This window comes from Rhincodon typus, chromosome 6 (assembly GCF_021869965.1).
Source record: "Rhincodon typus isolate 14 chromosome 6, sRhiTyp1.1, whole genome shotgun sequence".
In the NCBI taxonomy this organism is placed as follows: domain Eukaryota; kingdom Metazoa; phylum Chordata; class Chondrichthyes; order Orectolobiformes; family Rhincodontidae; genus Rhincodon; species Rhincodon typus.
Genome location: NC_063337.1, coordinates 6,381,776 through 6,399,482, shown reverse-complemented (window position 1 = coordinate 6,399,482; position 17,707 = coordinate 6,381,776). Strand labels below are relative to the sequence as shown.

The 17,707-nt window shown below is 42.3% G+C and overlaps 2 protein-coding genes across 13 annotated transcripts in view; one reads left to right on the top strand and one right to left on the bottom strand.

Annotated features, from left to right (window-relative positions):
* Positions 1-17,707, bottom strand: part of LOC109914160 (alkaline ceramidase 3-like) — a 225,651-nt gene that overhangs the window by 30,689 nt on the left and 177,255 nt on the right. The window lies entirely within an intron of this gene.
* Positions 1,130-17,510, top strand: LOC125483321 (tsukushi-like). 12 transcript variants are annotated; one of them, XM_048598080.1, is made up of 4 exons: positions 5,410-5,592; positions 7,006-7,775; positions 8,503-8,718; positions 13,452-17,510. In XM_048598080.1, the coding sequence occupies exon 4, from the start codon at positions 13,459-13,461 to the stop codon at positions 14,536-14,538; it is 1,080 nt and encodes a 359-aa protein (XP_048454037.1). In that variant the 5' UTR covers positions 5,410-5,592; positions 7,006-7,775; positions 8,503-8,718; positions 13,452-13,458; the 3' UTR covers positions 14,539-17,510. The 12 variants fall into 12 exon arrangements, with proteins under 12 accessions (XP_048454045.1, XP_048454044.1, XP_048454037.1 ...); XM_048598079.1 differs by lacking the exon at positions 5,410-5,592 and adding an exon at positions 6,182-6,296; XM_048598078.1 differs by lacking the exon at positions 5,410-5,592 and adding an exon at positions 6,332-6,388.

The following is a 17,707-nucleotide window of genomic DNA, read 5'->3' as shown; positions in this document are numbered from 1 at the left end:
TAACGACACCTGTACAATGGCAAATTCAGAAGGCAGGGGTTTCTTACTGCTATTGAGCTGAGAGTGGGAGAGAATCTAAAAGTCCAGAATTGCCACACCCTCCTTCTGTAAACACTGCAAATTTTTGATTGTTGCCCATATTGTAATTATCATGAGATGTTATCATAACAGATCAACATTGAAAAGTAACTGGCAATTACAATGTAATTATACCGACCAAATCACTTTCATCCTGAAAAGCTGTCTGCACGTCTATCACCATTAAATCTATTTACAACCGTCACTCACAGGATAAGAGGCAGACTGGGCAGAAAGCCTGCTGTTTTCATTCTTTTAAGTATATTTTTCCCTGGTGTCCTGAGACTGAAGCTAATGACTCTCTTCAGGGTATTTCAGAAGTCTGCACATTTGTTTTGTTTATAGGGAGGTAGTCAGAGTCTGAAAAACAGGCTGCATATTCCAGTTTCTGATGGATTACACATTTCCCAATGTCCAATAGAAACATAGAAAATAGGAGCAGGAGTACACCATTCAGCCCATCAAACCCAGAACACCAATCAACATGACCATGGCTGATCCTCCATACCATACTCCAGCTTTCCCCCCTACATCCCATGATAACCTTCAGTCTACGGAAATCAATTTATTTCTTAAATACATTCAAGGCCTTTGCCTCCACAGCCCTCTGTGGTAGAGATTTCACAGGTTTATCAACTTCTGAGTGAAGAAATTTCTCCTCATCTCAGCCCTCAATGGCCTGCCCTGTATCCTGAGATCGTGACCCTTTATTCTGAAAACCCAGCCAGGGGAAATCATCATCCCTGCAGCCAGCCCTGTCAGAATTGTGGATGGTTCAGTGAAATAAAAAATGTTGGAGCAGAAGTAGGCCATTAGGCCAACAGTACAGCAGGTCTGGCAGCACTTGTGAAGAAAAAATCAGAGTTGGGTCTGATGACCTCACTGGACCTGAAACGTTAACATTGATTTAAAGTTTTGGCAAAGATCTATAGCTCGGGTTGTGGATGTGGTTGTTGACTGGCTCACCAAGCTGGCTTGTTTTTTTTTCAGACATTTCATCACCATTCCAGGTGGTATCAGCAGTGGAGCCTCCGATGAAGATTGGAATTTATACTGTCCTGTCCGTCATGGTGAGTGCTGTCATTTCCGGTTTTGATCTGCATGAGTTTATATATGGGGTCCAATTCTATATGTTTGTTGATTGAAGTATGGGTGGAGAACCATGCCTCTAGGAATTCCCGTGCGTGTCTATATTTGGCTTTGGCTACTATGGTTACTTTGTCTCAGTTAAACTGATGGCCTTCATTGTCTGAATGTACAGATATTAAGGAGAGTTCATCGTGCTGTTTTGCTGCTAGCTGGTGTTCGTGTATTCTGATGGCTAGTTTCCTTCCCATCTGTCTGATGTAATGTTTGTGGCAGTCATTGCATGGTATTTTGTAAACCACGTTCGTTCTGCATGTTGTGGGAATGGGGTCTTTAATCCTTGTAAGCATTTATTGTAGAGTGGCTGTGGGCTTGTGGGCCACCATGATTCCTAGTATTCTTAGGAGTCTTGTTGTCAATTCCGATATGTTCCTGATGTAAGGAAGTGTGGTGAGTGTGTTAGGTCGTACTGTGTCCTCCTGTTGTTATCTGTTATGTAGGCATCTGTGGATGAAATTGGGGGGATATCTGTTTAAAGCAAGGATCTTGCATAAGTGTTCTTCTTCTTCCGGGCGTAATTTTGAAGTGTTGCAGTGTGTCCTGGCCCGTTTAAATAGTGTCCTAATGCAGCTTTGTTTGTGGACATTGGGGTGATTGCTGTGGAAATTGAGGATTTGATCTGCATGGGCTGCTTCTCTGTATACTGAGGTTTGGAACTCCCCGTTTGTTAACTTGTTCTACCTTAACATCCGGAAATGGAAGTTGACTATTGTTTTCTTCTTCCCTTGTGAATTTAATCCGTGTGAATACGCTGTTGATGAGATGATGGGTCTCTTCTAATCTGTTGCGTTTAATGATGACAAATTTGTGGACTATGTACTGGATTCACAGTTTCGGTTGAATGTGGGGGAGGGTGGTGTGTTCTAGTCTTTGCATGACTGCTTCTGCGAGGAGTCCTGAGATGGGTGCCCCCATTGGAGTACCGTTGATCTGTTTGTATATTTGACCATTAAAGACGAAGAAGTGTGTGGTGAGGCAGAGGTCTGGTGGTCTAGTGGACTTCCTGCACCAGCTTCCGGTCCAGGACTCACCTCTGGGACCCACCTTTCCACGATGGCCTCCAGTCCTGGACTCACCTCCCTCACCGGCCTCTGGTCTGGGACTGGCCCCCCTCACTGGCATCCAGTCTGGGACACGTCTCCCAAGCTGGCCTGATCAAGGACCAGGGTCCTCCCCTGCCTGGGGCTGAGCAGGTGCCTGGTCTCTGGCAGTCTGCTGAGAGCCAGCAACCTGGGGTGTTTCTTCCTCAACCAGCTGTGGAGACATGGCAATGATATGTTCACTAGAATGGGCTCCCAACTGTACTCTTGCTAAATACCCATTGAGTTATCAATATTTGAGTTGGTGGAGGGTGTAGGAGACAGTTAGTGCTCCATTGAAGAATATGTGACTTCTTCTTCACCCTCAGACAGGAGGAGATAATGACTTTAAATGCCATTCACTTCATGGCAGAGACTGTACTGATGCAACTGGTACCTGCAGGAGACAAAAGAGAGAATGAGTTGTGAAACAGGGCACGTTTGAGCATGTTAAGATTTATATTCATGATAGCAGTAATGGAAAAGCAGCATTGAAATTGGCAATGAATTGTATTTAGTTGCCAAGATGTAGAGGTGTCAGCATCACTACATGAGTGGTCACAGTCTTTTCCTAAAGCAAGGATGTTCTTTGTATACGGTGTGAGAAAATGAATGTCAGGCATCCCAAAACCCATAACAAAAATAAAGAACTGTGGATGTTGGAAATCTGAAACACAAACAGAAAGTTTCTCATTTCTCTCAGGCAAGACAGCAACTGGGACCCACTGCCACCACAGGTACCACTTGCAATTACACCTACCAAAGGACACTATATTTTTCACACAATAAGCCTTGCCCCTTGATTAATTTACTATGAAAGCTGCCAGTCAAAGGCAGTGATGTTAGCACTGTAGCGTTTTCTGTTTGTACTCCAAAACCCATCTTGCCTGTGTCTTGTAGGATGTTTTCTTCTGGAATGAGTGAGATGAACGTAGCTGGCACAGCTTTTAATGCTGATACAGTTGGGAGAAAAGAGGGGATGTTGTCCAAGTGAATGAGCAGGCAGTGCAGAGGGCATGCAGGGCTAATAGTGTTAGGGTATTGGGGTAGCTAAAAGCAAGTGGGGGAAATAGTAGTTGGTGGGAGGTGGCTGCAATTGTAGCTACAATGAGTATAAGGTATCTTTGCAGGGTGTAGAAGGCCACTAATATTCTTCCAGCATGGTTAAGCATTTCTCCAGACAATTTTAGACCACACTAACACAGGTAGTAACTTCATTACAGACGGGCAGGAGCTGATGCTGTTGTCACCTCTCGTGGTCCTGAGCACCACCCAATCCACCCAGGACCTCTAGGCCCCTGTCGACAAAGTGGTGTGCCAATTTATCTGTATTGACTATCTCTGGGGCTATAGAGTTATAGAGTTCTACAGCACAGAAACAGACTCTTCGGTCCAACTCGTCCATGCCGACGAGATATCCTAAATTAATTCTGTCCCATTTGCCAGCATTTGGCCCATATCTCTCTATACCCTTCCTATTCATATACCCATCCAAATGCCTTTTAAATATTGTAACTGTACCCACCTCCAGCACTTCCTCTGGGAGCTCATTCCCTATTCTTCATACACAGTAACTGTGAAGTGCAGCTCCAGACTGATGCCACTTGACCAGCTGTGATGTACATGATGGTGCAGGCTGCAGTCAATTGTACGAGACAACTGGTTACCCTCATGGAGATAAACCCACTGTGAAACTCTCCAAAACTGACACAATCGAGAGAGAGGTGACAACGTATTTGTAATCTCACTAGACTATCAATCCAGAGATCCAGGTTATATAAAGGGGTCCTGGGTTCATAATCCTGCCATGGCAGGTGGTGAAATTTGAATTCAACTAAAAATATCTGGAATTAAGAATCTAATAACCATGAAACTGTTGCTGAATGCCAGAGAGGGGAAACCCATCTGGTTCACTAACATCACACTACCCTACATCAGGAACACATCAGAACTCACCACAAGACTTCTACGACCGCTGGGCATCAGAGTGGCACACAAACCCACATCAACCCTACAACAAGTGCTCATCCGAACTAAAGATCCACTCCCCGCCATGGACAGGACCAATGCCATCTACAAGATCCCCTGCAGAGACTGCGTGAAACACTACATCGGACAAACAGGAAGGAAACTAACAACAAAAGTACATGAACACCAACTGGCTACAAAAAGACACGACCAATACTCACTCATCTCAATCCACATGGACAAGGAGAACCACGACTTTGACTGGGACAACACCAAGATCCTGGGACAGGCTAGGCAGAGACAAGCACGAGAATTCCTGGAAGCATGGCACTCCACGAAGCAGGCTATTAATAAACACATTGAACTCGACCCCATATACATTCCACTACGGAGGAAACCTGGACGTGAGGCAATCCATCGCAACGGACCCCAGAGTTTAAAAACCAGGCGGGAAAACACACCGATGCTTCATCGGAGGCTGCACTGAGGATGTTACCCAGCACGGCAACGAAACGTCTGCGGAACAACAAACCAGCTCGGCGAGCCAACCAACCTCAACACCCACAACCCGAGCTACAGATGTACTCCAAAACCTTAGAACTAACATCCCTTAGGGGAGGAAACTACCATCCTTACCTGGTCTGGCCTACATGTGACTCCAGACCCAAAGCAATGTGGTTGACTTTGGGGCAATGAGGGAAAGGCAATACATGCTAGTCTGACCAGTGAATGAATTTTTTTAAATTTTAGCTGGATTTTATTTTGGTAACATTCCCCTCTCTGACAATCAGCAACTCTTTGATGGTTATCATTAGATTCTTAATTCCAGATATTTTTAATTGAATTCAAATCTCACCTGAGGAATGTGATGGCCATACAAGGGGTGCCATAACACGTCCGAAGCAGGTTATTAAAACTATTTACAAATCCATGAGTGTCAATGGTAAAAGTTGATACAATTCACACACCAGGACGTTCCATTTCAGAACGTCATCTGGACGCGGCGCTGCTGCTGATTGGCCAGTCGCTCCCAGTGTATCTATTGCCCCCACGTGGTGTCTGGTTGGAACTGGAGGCCTTTCCAAGTCATTGTGCAAACTGGTGCATGAGTGGTTGTGTAGAGGTGAGCGATTCTATTGCTAACCTAGATTCCACTCCCAAGGGGAGTCAAGGGGCGTGCATGATCGCTGCTGACATTTGCTCAGAGCCCTAGATCGGGCTGAGATGATGCAAACGTTGCAGTGAAACTTGCAAGCCGAGGACTGCTCTCGCCTTTCTCGGCAGAGTTTGGTGGTTGTGGGCAGTACACGTTGCAGAGCCGGTAAGAACTTCTGAAGTGGCGAGGAACTCTGATGGGGTGGAGGTGGGGGAAGAGTAATAGGATCGTTATTTCCACGTGATGGAAAGTTGCAATTCCTCTTCCATCCGAATCTATACGTTAGTTTCAACATAGATTCATTCAGTCAAAGCGGACTGCACCGTTTATAGTTTAGGCGATTATCAAGCCCTAGCCAACTTTGAAACAAATTCGCTTTTCTATTCCTCCTCTCGAATCGGTTCTCAGTCGGAGCCAGTGCACGTAGATTGATTCTGCACAGCGACAAGGCAAAAAAAAAACACGATTTATTTCTATAAAACGCACAGAATTCCGTTTCGTAGGTAAAGAAAACATGTTTCCACAAACTGTACTTTTAATGGATTAGTCACATTCCCAAGTCTTTGAGTTATTTTTTATTAAAAAAGCCAAATTCTAAACCAGAGTCTGAGATCCACTCATTAAATACAGGACGGGTCAAATTTCAAGCCCTGAACTCTTGTATTCCTCTTCCCTCCCCCATGCGCTTTTATTGCAAACTAGTGTTACTTATTTCATCATCGATTTGCTGATTGAATGAGGATTGTTCAATAATGCAAAATTCGTCTGTCCAGCTTGGAAGCATTTTTTTTTTAAAAATGCAGAACTTTATTTAGCTGCGCGGTTTGGGATTGCTGGAAATGAAGAGCTGGGATAAGGATTTTTTTTAGGTGAGTTCGACTGAAAGTTTTTTTTTGCTTTGTCAGGGTAAGAGAACTGCGGCTTCACTGTCACTTCCTCGCTGGGGCGCTGCAGGTTGCGGGTGAGTTGCGTTAGGGGCTGCTCGGTGATTTGAGTCTCGGTCGCTGCTGCTTTTGTGTGGAGTTCTCTCTTTGTCTCTCCGTCTCTCCTCCCCGGGGTCAAGAAAAGGATCATCACCTCCGTTTTGCCTTTGTCCTTTTGAGCGTTTCCAATGTGTACATTTAAGGGGGGGAGAAAAAGGGGGCTGGGGTGTGGAGAACAAATCTTCAATCACATAGGAGAGATGCAGTTGGTGATTTACCGCGGAGGACTTCAAAACATTTGTGACAAACCACCTCATCGGAGGATGTCTTGTCCACTTCTGTAGAAGTAAATGATCACTGGAATAAAAGCACGTGTTGTAGATCTGAAACAAACACAAATTGCTGGAGAAACTCAGCAGGTCAAGTTCTATACGACTCCTCTTCTTAACGGTAACAAGTTTGATCTGAAGACTGGCACTGCCTTCTCCTGCACACAACTAAAAGGAAAGTACTGCGGATTTGACATAAAACAGAGAATGCTGAACAAAAATCTCAGCAGCATCTGTAGAGAAATAATTTGTTAACGTTTCGAACCCAACTGGACTCCTTTTCGGATTCACACTGAAGCCGTAACTCTGTTTTTCTCTCTCTACAGACGCTGCCAGACCTGCTGATTTTTCTCCAGCAATTTGTTGTTTCACCTCACGCACAGGGGCCGTTTTTGGAGCGAATGAAAAAAACCGAATTAAAAGAAAAATTGTCGGGGCGATTAAACAAAACAAAGGGCTTTTGGCTGCGATTTGAGTTTTCAGGGTATGATGGTAACCGTTTGATCGAATGGCGAGCAGACTCGATTGGCCGAATGGTCTATTTCTGCTGCCAAAATCCTTTGGTTTGAGTGTGAGATTACAGGCGGTGTCCTGTAACGAGTGGGGAACAGACATTGGTTCTGTGCTCTGATGCACGTCTGGTCTAGCTACATTTATCGGAAGATTCGTTTTTGTTACAGATGGTAATGAGACCGGGTAGCGTTTCCCTCTTCCAGTCCCTGATCTGAGGTGTGACTGGGAGCTGTTCAGGTCAGTGGATGCCTGTATAATCGCTGGGGACAGCAGCTAGGCTGCAGGGAGTAATTAAGAGTGAAGAAATCTGGTGCCAGGCAAGTCCACTTTGCTCCGTGGGGTTGTCCCCTAGAGATGATTAAATTGTGAAAAAGCTGAGAGGTAATGGCCAATGTATCTTTGCAAAGAGGGCAAGAATCTTTAGTCAGAAGTCACATGACACCAGGTTATAGTCCAACAGGTTTATTTAAAATCACAAGCTTTTGGAGTGCAGCTCCTTCTTCAAATGAAGTTCCGACTTTGTCCATTCCAGTCCAACAGCGGCATCTCCACATCAAGAATCTTTAGGGTTGAGTCTAATCCTGTGAGTAACCTGATTTTAAAATCACTGAACTGTACTTTTAAAAAATTACGATAGAAAAGCTATATGGGGGTAAGCTGAATAGACTGGAGCTATTTTCCCTGGAGCATCGGAGGCTGAGGGGTGACCTTAGAGGTTTATAAAATCATGACGGGCATGGGTAGGATGAATTGCCAAGGTCTTTTTCCCAGGGTAGGAGAGTCCAAAACAAGAGGGCATAGGTTTAAGGTGAGAGGGATAAGATTTAAAAGGGACCTGAGGGGCAACTTTTTCACGCAGAGGGTGGTATGTGTATGGAATGAGCTGCCAGAGGTGGTGCAGGCTGGTACAATTACAACATTTAAAAAGCACTTGGATAGGCACATGAATAGGATGGGTTTAGTGGGATATGGGCCACATGCTGATAAATGGGACTAGATTAATTTATGATATCTGGTCAGCGTGGATGAGTTGGACCAAAGGTTCTGTTTCCAAGCTGTACATCTCTGCTATGTAAATTGGCGAAGTTCAGTCAATTTCTGATATGAAAACATGTCCATTCCTGAGATTTTGAGCCAAAGTCTCTGCAGGTCAGCACCTGAAAGCTGGAATTCTGAACTGATCCAGCGCTAAACAAAACCACAGAAAGTACATGACTTTGGCAACTCATGATCTATATTAAAATGAAACAAAAATCTGCAGTTGCTGGAAATCCAAAACACAAACTGTAACTCTGTTTCTGTCTCCACAGATGCTGCCAGACCTGCTGAATTTTTCCAGCATTCTCTGTGTTTGTTTCACATTCAACATTCCCTGATCTTGTCATTGCCTGTACCAAATCTGCCCGGTTTATAAGAAGAGAGAGAACTGGAAAACAGAGCTGTGTTTGATTAAACCAAGGAAAACCATTAAATAATCAAGACTTTGTACTCCTGATTTCTGTAAGCCCTGTCATTATTGGCACTGGGTAAGAGAATAATTTATTCAGTAACTAAACTGTTGAACAATTGCATATTAACTGGGAGTGGTGACTGGGGAGAATCAAGTGGTTAAGATTTTTAATGTATGGCCTGTCATGAGGCCGGGTGGCAGTGAGAAGTGTCGCTGCCTACCTCCGGGTTCAAGTCCCACTCGAGGACTTGCTGGACAAGAACAGTACGTTCATAATGCAGCCAAACAGGTTACCTACATACAGCAGGGAACAACTCGTACCTTCAAGGCTGATCTACCATTCAATAAGATCATGGCTGATCTGATTTTAACCTCAATTCTGCATACCCCAATATTCTTTCATCTTCTCGGTAATCAAGAATCTATGTGCTTCTACCCCTTAAAAATATTTAAAGGTTCTGCATCCACTGACTTTTGAGTAAGGAAATTCCAAAGACTCTCAACTTTTCTCTCAGAAGGTTTCCTCAACCCTGTTTTAAATGGGTGCAGCTTATTAATAAACTCTAACCCTTAGTTCTAGATTCTCTCACAGAAGGAAACATCCTTTCCACATCCACCTGGTAATGTGCCCTCAGGATCCTGTATGTTTTAATTAAGTCACCTCTGACTGTTCGAAATTCCAGAGCATACAGGTCCAGCCTGTTTAGCCTTTCCTCATAAGGCAATCTGCTCATTCCAGGTATTAGCCTAGTAAACCTTCTCTGAACCCTTTCCACTGCATTAATATTCTTCTGTAAGTATGATGCCCAGTACTGTACAGACTTCTCCAGATGTGGTCTCTCCAGTGCCCTGTATAACTGAAGCATAACCACCCTACTCTTGCATTCGATTCCCCACGTAATAAACCATATTATTCTGTTAGCTTTCCTGATTACTTGCTGTACCTGCACACTAATCTTCTGTGAGTCATGCATTAGGACACCCTAATCACACTTAGCCAATTATACACCATTTGCCAGATCTTTACCCACTCATTTAACCACTCCGTATCCCTTTATAACCTCCTTATGTTTTTGTCACCACCACTTATGTATGTCATCAGCAAATTTAGCTACCATACCTTTGGTCCCTTCATCCAAATCATTTCTATAGATTGTAAAGAGTTGAGGCCCCAGCATCACTTGTGCTTGTGACATCCTGCCAGCCTGAAAAAGACCCATTTATTCCTACTATATGCTTCCTGTTAGCCAGTCAATCTTCTATCCATGCCAATATGTTACTCCAAATGCCATAAGCTTTTATTTTCCTCAATAACCTTTGATGTAGCACTTTATCAACTGCCTTCTGGAAATCCTAGTACAATGCATCTGTTGGTACTCCTTTATCAATAGCACAAGAATGTTTAAGCCCTTCCCATTGCTATACATCGCTCCAGATTACAACAGTCCCAGCTTCTGTAATCTGTCCTAGTAACTGAAGTTTCTCATCCCTGGAACTATTTTTGTTGATTGCTTCTGCATTCCCTCTAATGTGTTCACTTCATTTCTATAGTGTGGTACCCAGGACTGCACACAATATTCTAACTGAGGTCTAACTAATATTTTAAACAAGTTTAGCATCATCTCCTTGCTCTTGTATTCTGTGCCCCTAATAATTAAGCTGAAAATGCTCTCTCAACCTGTGATGCCAGCTTCAAAGCTTTGTGCATATATACACCCAAGTCCCCTTGTAACCTCTCCGCTATAAACCTTCCTCCAATCTGAAAAGTGTCCATCGACCATTACTCTGTTTCCTATCACTCAGTCAATTTTGTATCCTAGCTGCTACTCCCTTTTATTCCATGATCTATAACTTTCCTCACCAGTCTCTTGTATGGCACTGTATCATGCACCTTCTGGAAGTCTATGTACACAACATGACCAACATTACCCCTGTCAACTTATTCTGTTACTTCAAAAAACTCCCAAGTTACTTAAACACAATTTCTCCTTTAGAAATCCATGCTGTCTCTTCCTAATCAGCCCAGTATTTTCCATGAAACTACTGATTCTATCCTGAATAGTTGTTTGTAGAAGAAACACTGAATTTGGATTGACTGTTCTATAATTGCTGGGTTTATCCTTGCAAACCTTCTTAACAAGGCTGTAATGTTTTCAGTATTCCAGTCTTCTGGAATCTCCTTCGAATCTAGGGAAGACTGAAAGTTTACGGTCAGTGCCACTGCAATTTCTTTTCTCGCTTTCTTCTAAATGTTTGGACTCATCTGGCCCCACTGTCCTGTCAGTATCAATGTTACATTGGAATCATCATGGCTGTGCTAACTACATTGTGCCTTCCATTTTCTGCTGGATTGTTGATTGACTCCTTTTGAGCTATGAATTGTGCTGGAAAAGGATGCTTTCCCAGGATTTTTTTTTTCTAGTGCTTCTGACATTTGCACACACCATGTAACTTTAACTCCTGTCAAAACTAGAAGTCAGTCCATTGGCACAGACCAGTAACTTAAATGGCAGCATAAATTGCACAATTTCTAAATGAAATATCTGCAGTCTTCCAGACAATCTACTGAATTCCCTATGTACTCTTCCATGGTATTATCCTCAGTCTTTCTGGATTTGTCAAAATGTGACCCCACCTCATAAACAGTAAATAAGTTATCTTTTTGATCATTTCTCTTTCATGAAACATTAACAATCTGCCAAACCTTCATCCATGTTCAAATCCTTGTGTTGAAATTCTACAAAAAAATGTTGCTTCTTATCCTGCTTCTGCATGAATAAAAGTCCTCAGCCATGTTTCCTCTTTGGTAAAGAAGGAACCCATGGTAACTTCATCCTTCCACTGGTCATGATGTTCTTTTTCAGAAAACAGGGATAAGTAATCATGTCCCAAAAATTTTGAGTTGAACACTAGACGATGACTATTTAACTAGAGACCAAATCCACGTTTTTAGTGAGAGCTTTACTTTGGCTAACCACATTCCATAAAACATTCATCTATTGATTACTAGCTCCCTGTATTTATGCAGCAAATTCATACCCGATTAACCTTTAATTAATATATTGATCACCTGTTCCCTCATTCCATGCGGTGTTAGGTGTTCCTCCAGATCAAAATAGATGATAACAGGAATCAGCAGGAGGTTTCCTTGTCCGTATTTGACCTGATGCTATGAAATTTCATAGGGTCTGGGGTTAATGTTGAGGACTCCCAGGAACACCCTCCCATCTGTATAACACTGACTGCCACTTCTGGTGGATCTTTTCTTTGAATCAGAACATATCTAGAGATGGCGACAGCTGTGTTCTAGGGCATTGTTTGTAAGGTGTGGTTCTGTGATTATGACTCTGTCAGGCAGCTAAGTGACCTTTGGAACAGCTTGTTCAATTTCAGGACAAACCTCCAGATTTCAGAGGAGGACTTTGCAGAGTCAACTGGCCTGTGTGCCATTGTTGTTTCTGATACCTTAATCATTGCTGGATGATCATCTAGTTTTATTCCAAATAACACTAAACTGGTCCTCATACGGTGACCCTGTGAGCACTTCCAGTAGAGCTATTTGAGGGTTGATATGTATCCTCATTGTCTCCTGCTTCCCTGGAACCAAATGCTAAAGATAATCATTATGCTGACTGAGATAGACAAAGGTGTTATCTTTTTGAACTGAATGGTTCTGAATGTCTTTTGAGAATGTGCATTTTGATTTATCATAATGATGTCTGAATTCCAAATCTTAAATTATGAGCAGATATCATACAGTCCAAATTTTTATTATCCAAATTTAAAGGCTGATATGAACAAGGAACAAAAGTAGGCCATTTGTCTCTTCAAGCCACCTTCCCCACTCAACAAGATTCTGGTTGATTTGATTTTAACCTCAAATCTGCAATTCTGCATATCCCCTGATAATCTTTCATTCTCTTTAGAATCAAGAATCTAGCTACCTCCAGCTGAAAAATATTTAAAAGAACTGCATCCACTGCTTTTTTGAGGAAGGAGATTCCAAAGACACAGCACCCTGGGCCAATATTATATGTCATGTCTCATTGCTTGTAGATGATGGACAGGCTTTTTGCGGGGGTGGGGGAGAGAGGAGAGGAGAGGAGAGAAGAGAAGAGAGTCAGTGACTACAGGATTCCTCATCTTGTAGCCACCATTCCTTGTGTGGCTGGTCCAGTTCAGTTTCTGATCAAATGGTAACGCCCAGGATGTTGATAGTGGAGATTCAGTAATGGTAAGAACATTGCATGTCCAGGGGCAATGGTTATATTCTCTCTTGTTGGAGATGATTGTTGCCTGGACACTTGTGGCATGATGTTAGTTGCCATGTGTCAACCCAACCTGGATGCTGTCCAAGTCTTGCTGCATTGGGCACGGACTGCTTTAGTAACTGAGAATTCGCGAATGGTGCTGAACATCTTCACTTCTGACCTTACGGAGGGATGGTCATTGATGAAACGACTGAAGATGGTTGGGCCAAGGACACTGCCCTGAGGAATTCAGATGCTGTATCACCTTACTAGAGGGAAAGAGTCTTTTGTATGTTATAGTTGGGGGAATTTTATAAACTTGATATTTTGCTATTTCAGTGCCTTAAAGGATGTTCATTACCTTTACCCCATTATACATTATTTTAATGTTGATGTGAGAAATTCTGTGAAATTGAGGCAAAATTAGGTTCAAATGAATGAGAAGGATTACAGGAAACCTTATTTTTCCAGGTGCTCTGTTCCATTCAGTAAGATGGTGTTAATTGAAACAGTTTCTAGACAGCCCTTAGTGACTGACCTCTCTTCTTTTACAATGTAGGTAAACAATGGCTTGCTCTGCCTGGTTGATTTTTGTCATGTTCCTCCTGTCCTGTGATGACAGCCTGATGACGTGCTTCCCAGGATGTCACTGTGAAGTGGAAAGTTTTGGAATGTTTAGTAGTTTCAGTCTGACTAAAGTTGACTGCAGTGGTGTTGGGCCTCAGCTCACTGGTGTCCCCATACCATTGGATACCTCTTACCTGGACTTATCTTCTAACCACTTGAAGACCATCTCCCCCTTGATGTTTACAGGACCCGGCTACACAACATTGGTGAGTCTCAATCTTAGCTACAACGAGATTATTGGCATGCCATCCAACACCTTCTCTAAACTGAGATACCTTGAGACACTTGACCTAAGTCATAATTCCCTGGAGGTGCTCGAAGAGGGAATATTTTCAAACCTGCCTCTTGGAGAAATTGACCTCAGTGCTAACAAACTGCATGATATCAATTTGGATATTTTCACATCCAAGGGACATGGAAAGCCCCTAAGCGTAGACCTTTCAGATAATCAAATAACCACTCTTGTCCGAAGTCTGGATAAAAGTGTTCCGAATATTTATAGCCTGGATTTGTCAGGAAATAAATTGGAGTCAGTGTCAACACGTTACCTTTCCAATGTTCCACTACGCTATCTTGATCTGGGTCGCAACATCATCTCCAGTATCCCTGAGAATGCTTTCATGGGACTGCAGGAACTGACCCACTTATCACTACGCAATCTTCCTGGACTGAAGGAAATACCTCCCAATAGTTTTAAGGGGCTACAGAATTTGCAGATCTTAGACTTGTCACACTGTATGAACTTGAAATTCTTAAACGTAGCTGTGTTTGAAGACTTGAGCGCCCTGCAGGAGCTCTACCTGGAAAAGTCTGGAGTTGCAGCATTGTCAAGTAACATTTTGAACTACCTGCCTTCCATTAAAAGAATCTCTGTTGGAACCAGTTTACTGAGATGTGGGAAGACGGCAAAAGAAGGCTCATTCCATCGGCAGTTCGGCTTTGTTCGGAAGGAACAGACACTGCATTGCTTAGATATTAGTGGGTCCTCAGACACTGAGTATGTCTTGAAATTGAAATAAGCCAAATCTTAACAGCAGTGAATGATGGGCCTTTATTTTTGATAACTGTGCCCTTCTCTTTGAATGAAACAATAAGTGCCTTCATTTACTAAACTTCCTATTTCCAAAAATCTTTTAAGAGTCCCTGCCTTTAAAAGTTTCACTTTCTTGTACAAATTTGCATGTGTGGAATTTTTGAATGTGTGGATGCAAGTTGGCTCCCTGTCTTTTTTAGTTTCAGTATTCGGGGGACATTCAGAGGAAAATACACAGCAGTCTTCAACAAACACAAAAGGCTGCATGAATGTGCCTAGCCTAATCTGACTTTCTAAGCAACCATCTGTCTGATCAAGCAATGCTATAGGTGTACCTTGCAATTTGCACAATATCATAACTGTGGGTGAGACTTGGAAATTCCAAGTTGTGATGGTGGAATGGTGAACTCTTTCTTCCATTCTAGTATGTGCCATATTTTCATCCATCAGCATAACAGTATTCTCTTCTGGAATAGAGTTTGCTTAATATTTCAGCCTGTCACTTAAACGGATGAACTGTGCTACTTTGACATAAACTGTTCGGGACGAGCTGCTGATTCCATATGCTCAGCTTTATTTTTCACCCAACCCACCCCCTTTTTCTTTGTTTTAAATAAATTCAGAATTTATATGTGTAATTACCTACCTCCACTTGGATATAATAAGATTCAATATGTGGCTCAGTAATAAAACTGGGGCCTCCGATCACTTTATATTGTACTAATATAAACTTGCTGTTAGTTCAACGTCTTCCACTTTTGTATTGTCAAATCTGATTATTGATTTTTTTTTTCTTTCAATATCTGATCAAAAATTGTGACACTGTTTAAGGTCACCCTCTGGTATCTCATCCCCAATTTGCCATTCATTGAGAAGAGAGCATGGATTGTTAGTGTGAGCTTTTTGGGCTATTTGGCTGTGATCGGGAATCGCAGCTGAATCTGATCCCATCTTCAACTAATTCACAAGATGTACTTTCTGGTGTGATGTGTCGTTCAGCTGTGGGAGACATCACAGTGAAGCTTGATCCTGTCCTCAATCAGCATTCCAGTGGTCAGTGACAGGAAGCAGGAATCATGACCGCTTTCATCTCCTGTTAACGTTGACTTGTGTAGCGTCCAAACATAGTGCAAATTCGAGCAGTTGACCTTAACTCAGCGAGCGGGCTGATGTATTTTATACTTTAAACAGCTGAGCCAATAGGGATAGCATAGAAGTTTCTTTTTCTCCTCCCACCCCAGCACCCACGTGCTGATAGCTGGCTTCCCAGAATGTCTGTGCTGCGCACTAAGTCCATTAGTGATGCACAGCTGTAGGTCTTGGCTCTGATACAGGGTTACTCTTAACCAAGGCCAGCCATTTGGAAATGATGAACTGAGCAGGGTCATTCTGATTTGCCCAAGCCAAGCTGCAACAGTCTTGCCTCAAGACAAACAAAGATAAACAGTGAGTTCATGGAAGCAGTTCATTTTAACATCCCAGCTGGGAGGTGTCCAATTCCAACATTATCCCATGAGATATGAAATCAGATTTTTTAAAAAAGACCTGTGCCATTTAGAATTTTGGCAAGACGCATTTTGACATGTGACTTTTTTGCTTTATACTTCTTGAGTTGACACTCAGTGATACAGTTAAAGTTTTAATTATTCTGGTTGTAGTTTGTTTCTGTGGAGAGTATGTAACACTAGGTGTAACACTAAAGTGAGCCATGCCTGTTATTTGAAGTGGTAACTTGTGTTCGAGTTCCATCCCAGAGACTCGAACTAGATCTTAGCTGAGAACCCATGTACTATTTGGAAGAGGGAGTGGTGCAGGAGAGGCATACTCACTGTCACATATAGGTCACTTAAATGCTTTAACTAAATCTTTTTGTTTTGCTTTAAAACAGATTTTTAGTAATGTTAGATCCATTTGAAATTAGAGGTTTATGCTCTATGACTGAGGCTCTCATCCAGGCTAGACTTGATGAAAAGCTTATTTTCACACACATGGTTCTGTAGCACAGATCTGCTTCTTAAGGCATTGATATATCGCTATTCCTGGTGGAACGAAGTGTACAGTGTCAAGAGTATAAGTAATTACACTTGGTGTCCAGCTGTTGTATCTGACCCTGTTGTGAGTTAATATTGAATGCTTAAACAGACATGAAAACAAAACGTCAAAACAGTACAATTTTTGACACACTGACACACACACACACACACACCTTTTAGTGTTTTTGTTTCACAGTGCTTTATAAAATTATTGAAAAACAATTTGGTAATTCCACATCGTACCACACAATTGAACTTTTGGATGCAGGGATGCTGATTACACACTGCACACTTTGACAATAAAAAAGATTGGGTCTTATTCATTAAATTATAGGAGCCATCTGTCTGCTGAACATAGTGTCTCTGTCTAGCTTTCTGCTAATCTCCTAGGAAGTTTCATTTGAAACATGGCTTATAGAAGAGAACGCTTTTCGTGCATGAAAGCACACTATCAAGGATGGCAGATGAATGGTAGGTACTTGGCTGCCTGCCAGACAAGGTCTGAGCACAAGGAATCTGTACTTTCAGGAATGAAGTTTAAATAAGAGGAGGGGAAAATGACCCTTGCCTTTGAGAGTGCTGGTAGAATTACCCATTTTTTTAAAAACTGGCTCTTTTTATAATTGTTAATGACATGCTTTCATGGATGTATGTAATGATTTATGAACACTAATGTTGCCTTTGCATTCCTGTGGTACGCAGATGGACAATGTGACAATCAAATCAATGCTGGGACGACAATAAAGGCTTCATGCACTTGCAAACTGCCACATGACACTACTATCTGAGAATTGCTGGGATCTGTGTTTCTCAGCATAAATTTCACAATGTTGTCTCGTGGCCATTTTTATGGTTTGTCTTGGTTGTAATTTGAATTCTGCTATTAAATATTGATGAAATAAATGAATAGCAACTCTATCAAATATTTGTTTGCAATCTGTGCTCTACTTGTCTCTGGATGGGGAGAGGCTAGAACATTATGACTGTGTTTGTATTTAAAGGAGGGGGGGTAAACTAGTGTCAACTAAGTGTTAAAATGGTAATTCACTACAGTTGTTAAATTGTTGTTCACTGTGAATTCCTAGGTTTGTAGACTGATGAGCAGGCTGGGATCTCAATGGT

Excerpts from the sequence above, each read along its gene's own strand:
- LOC125483321 (XM_048598088.1), top strand. The coding sequence starts at position 13,459 with ATGGCTTGCTCTGCCTGGTTGATTTTTGTCATGTTCCTCCTGTCCTGT.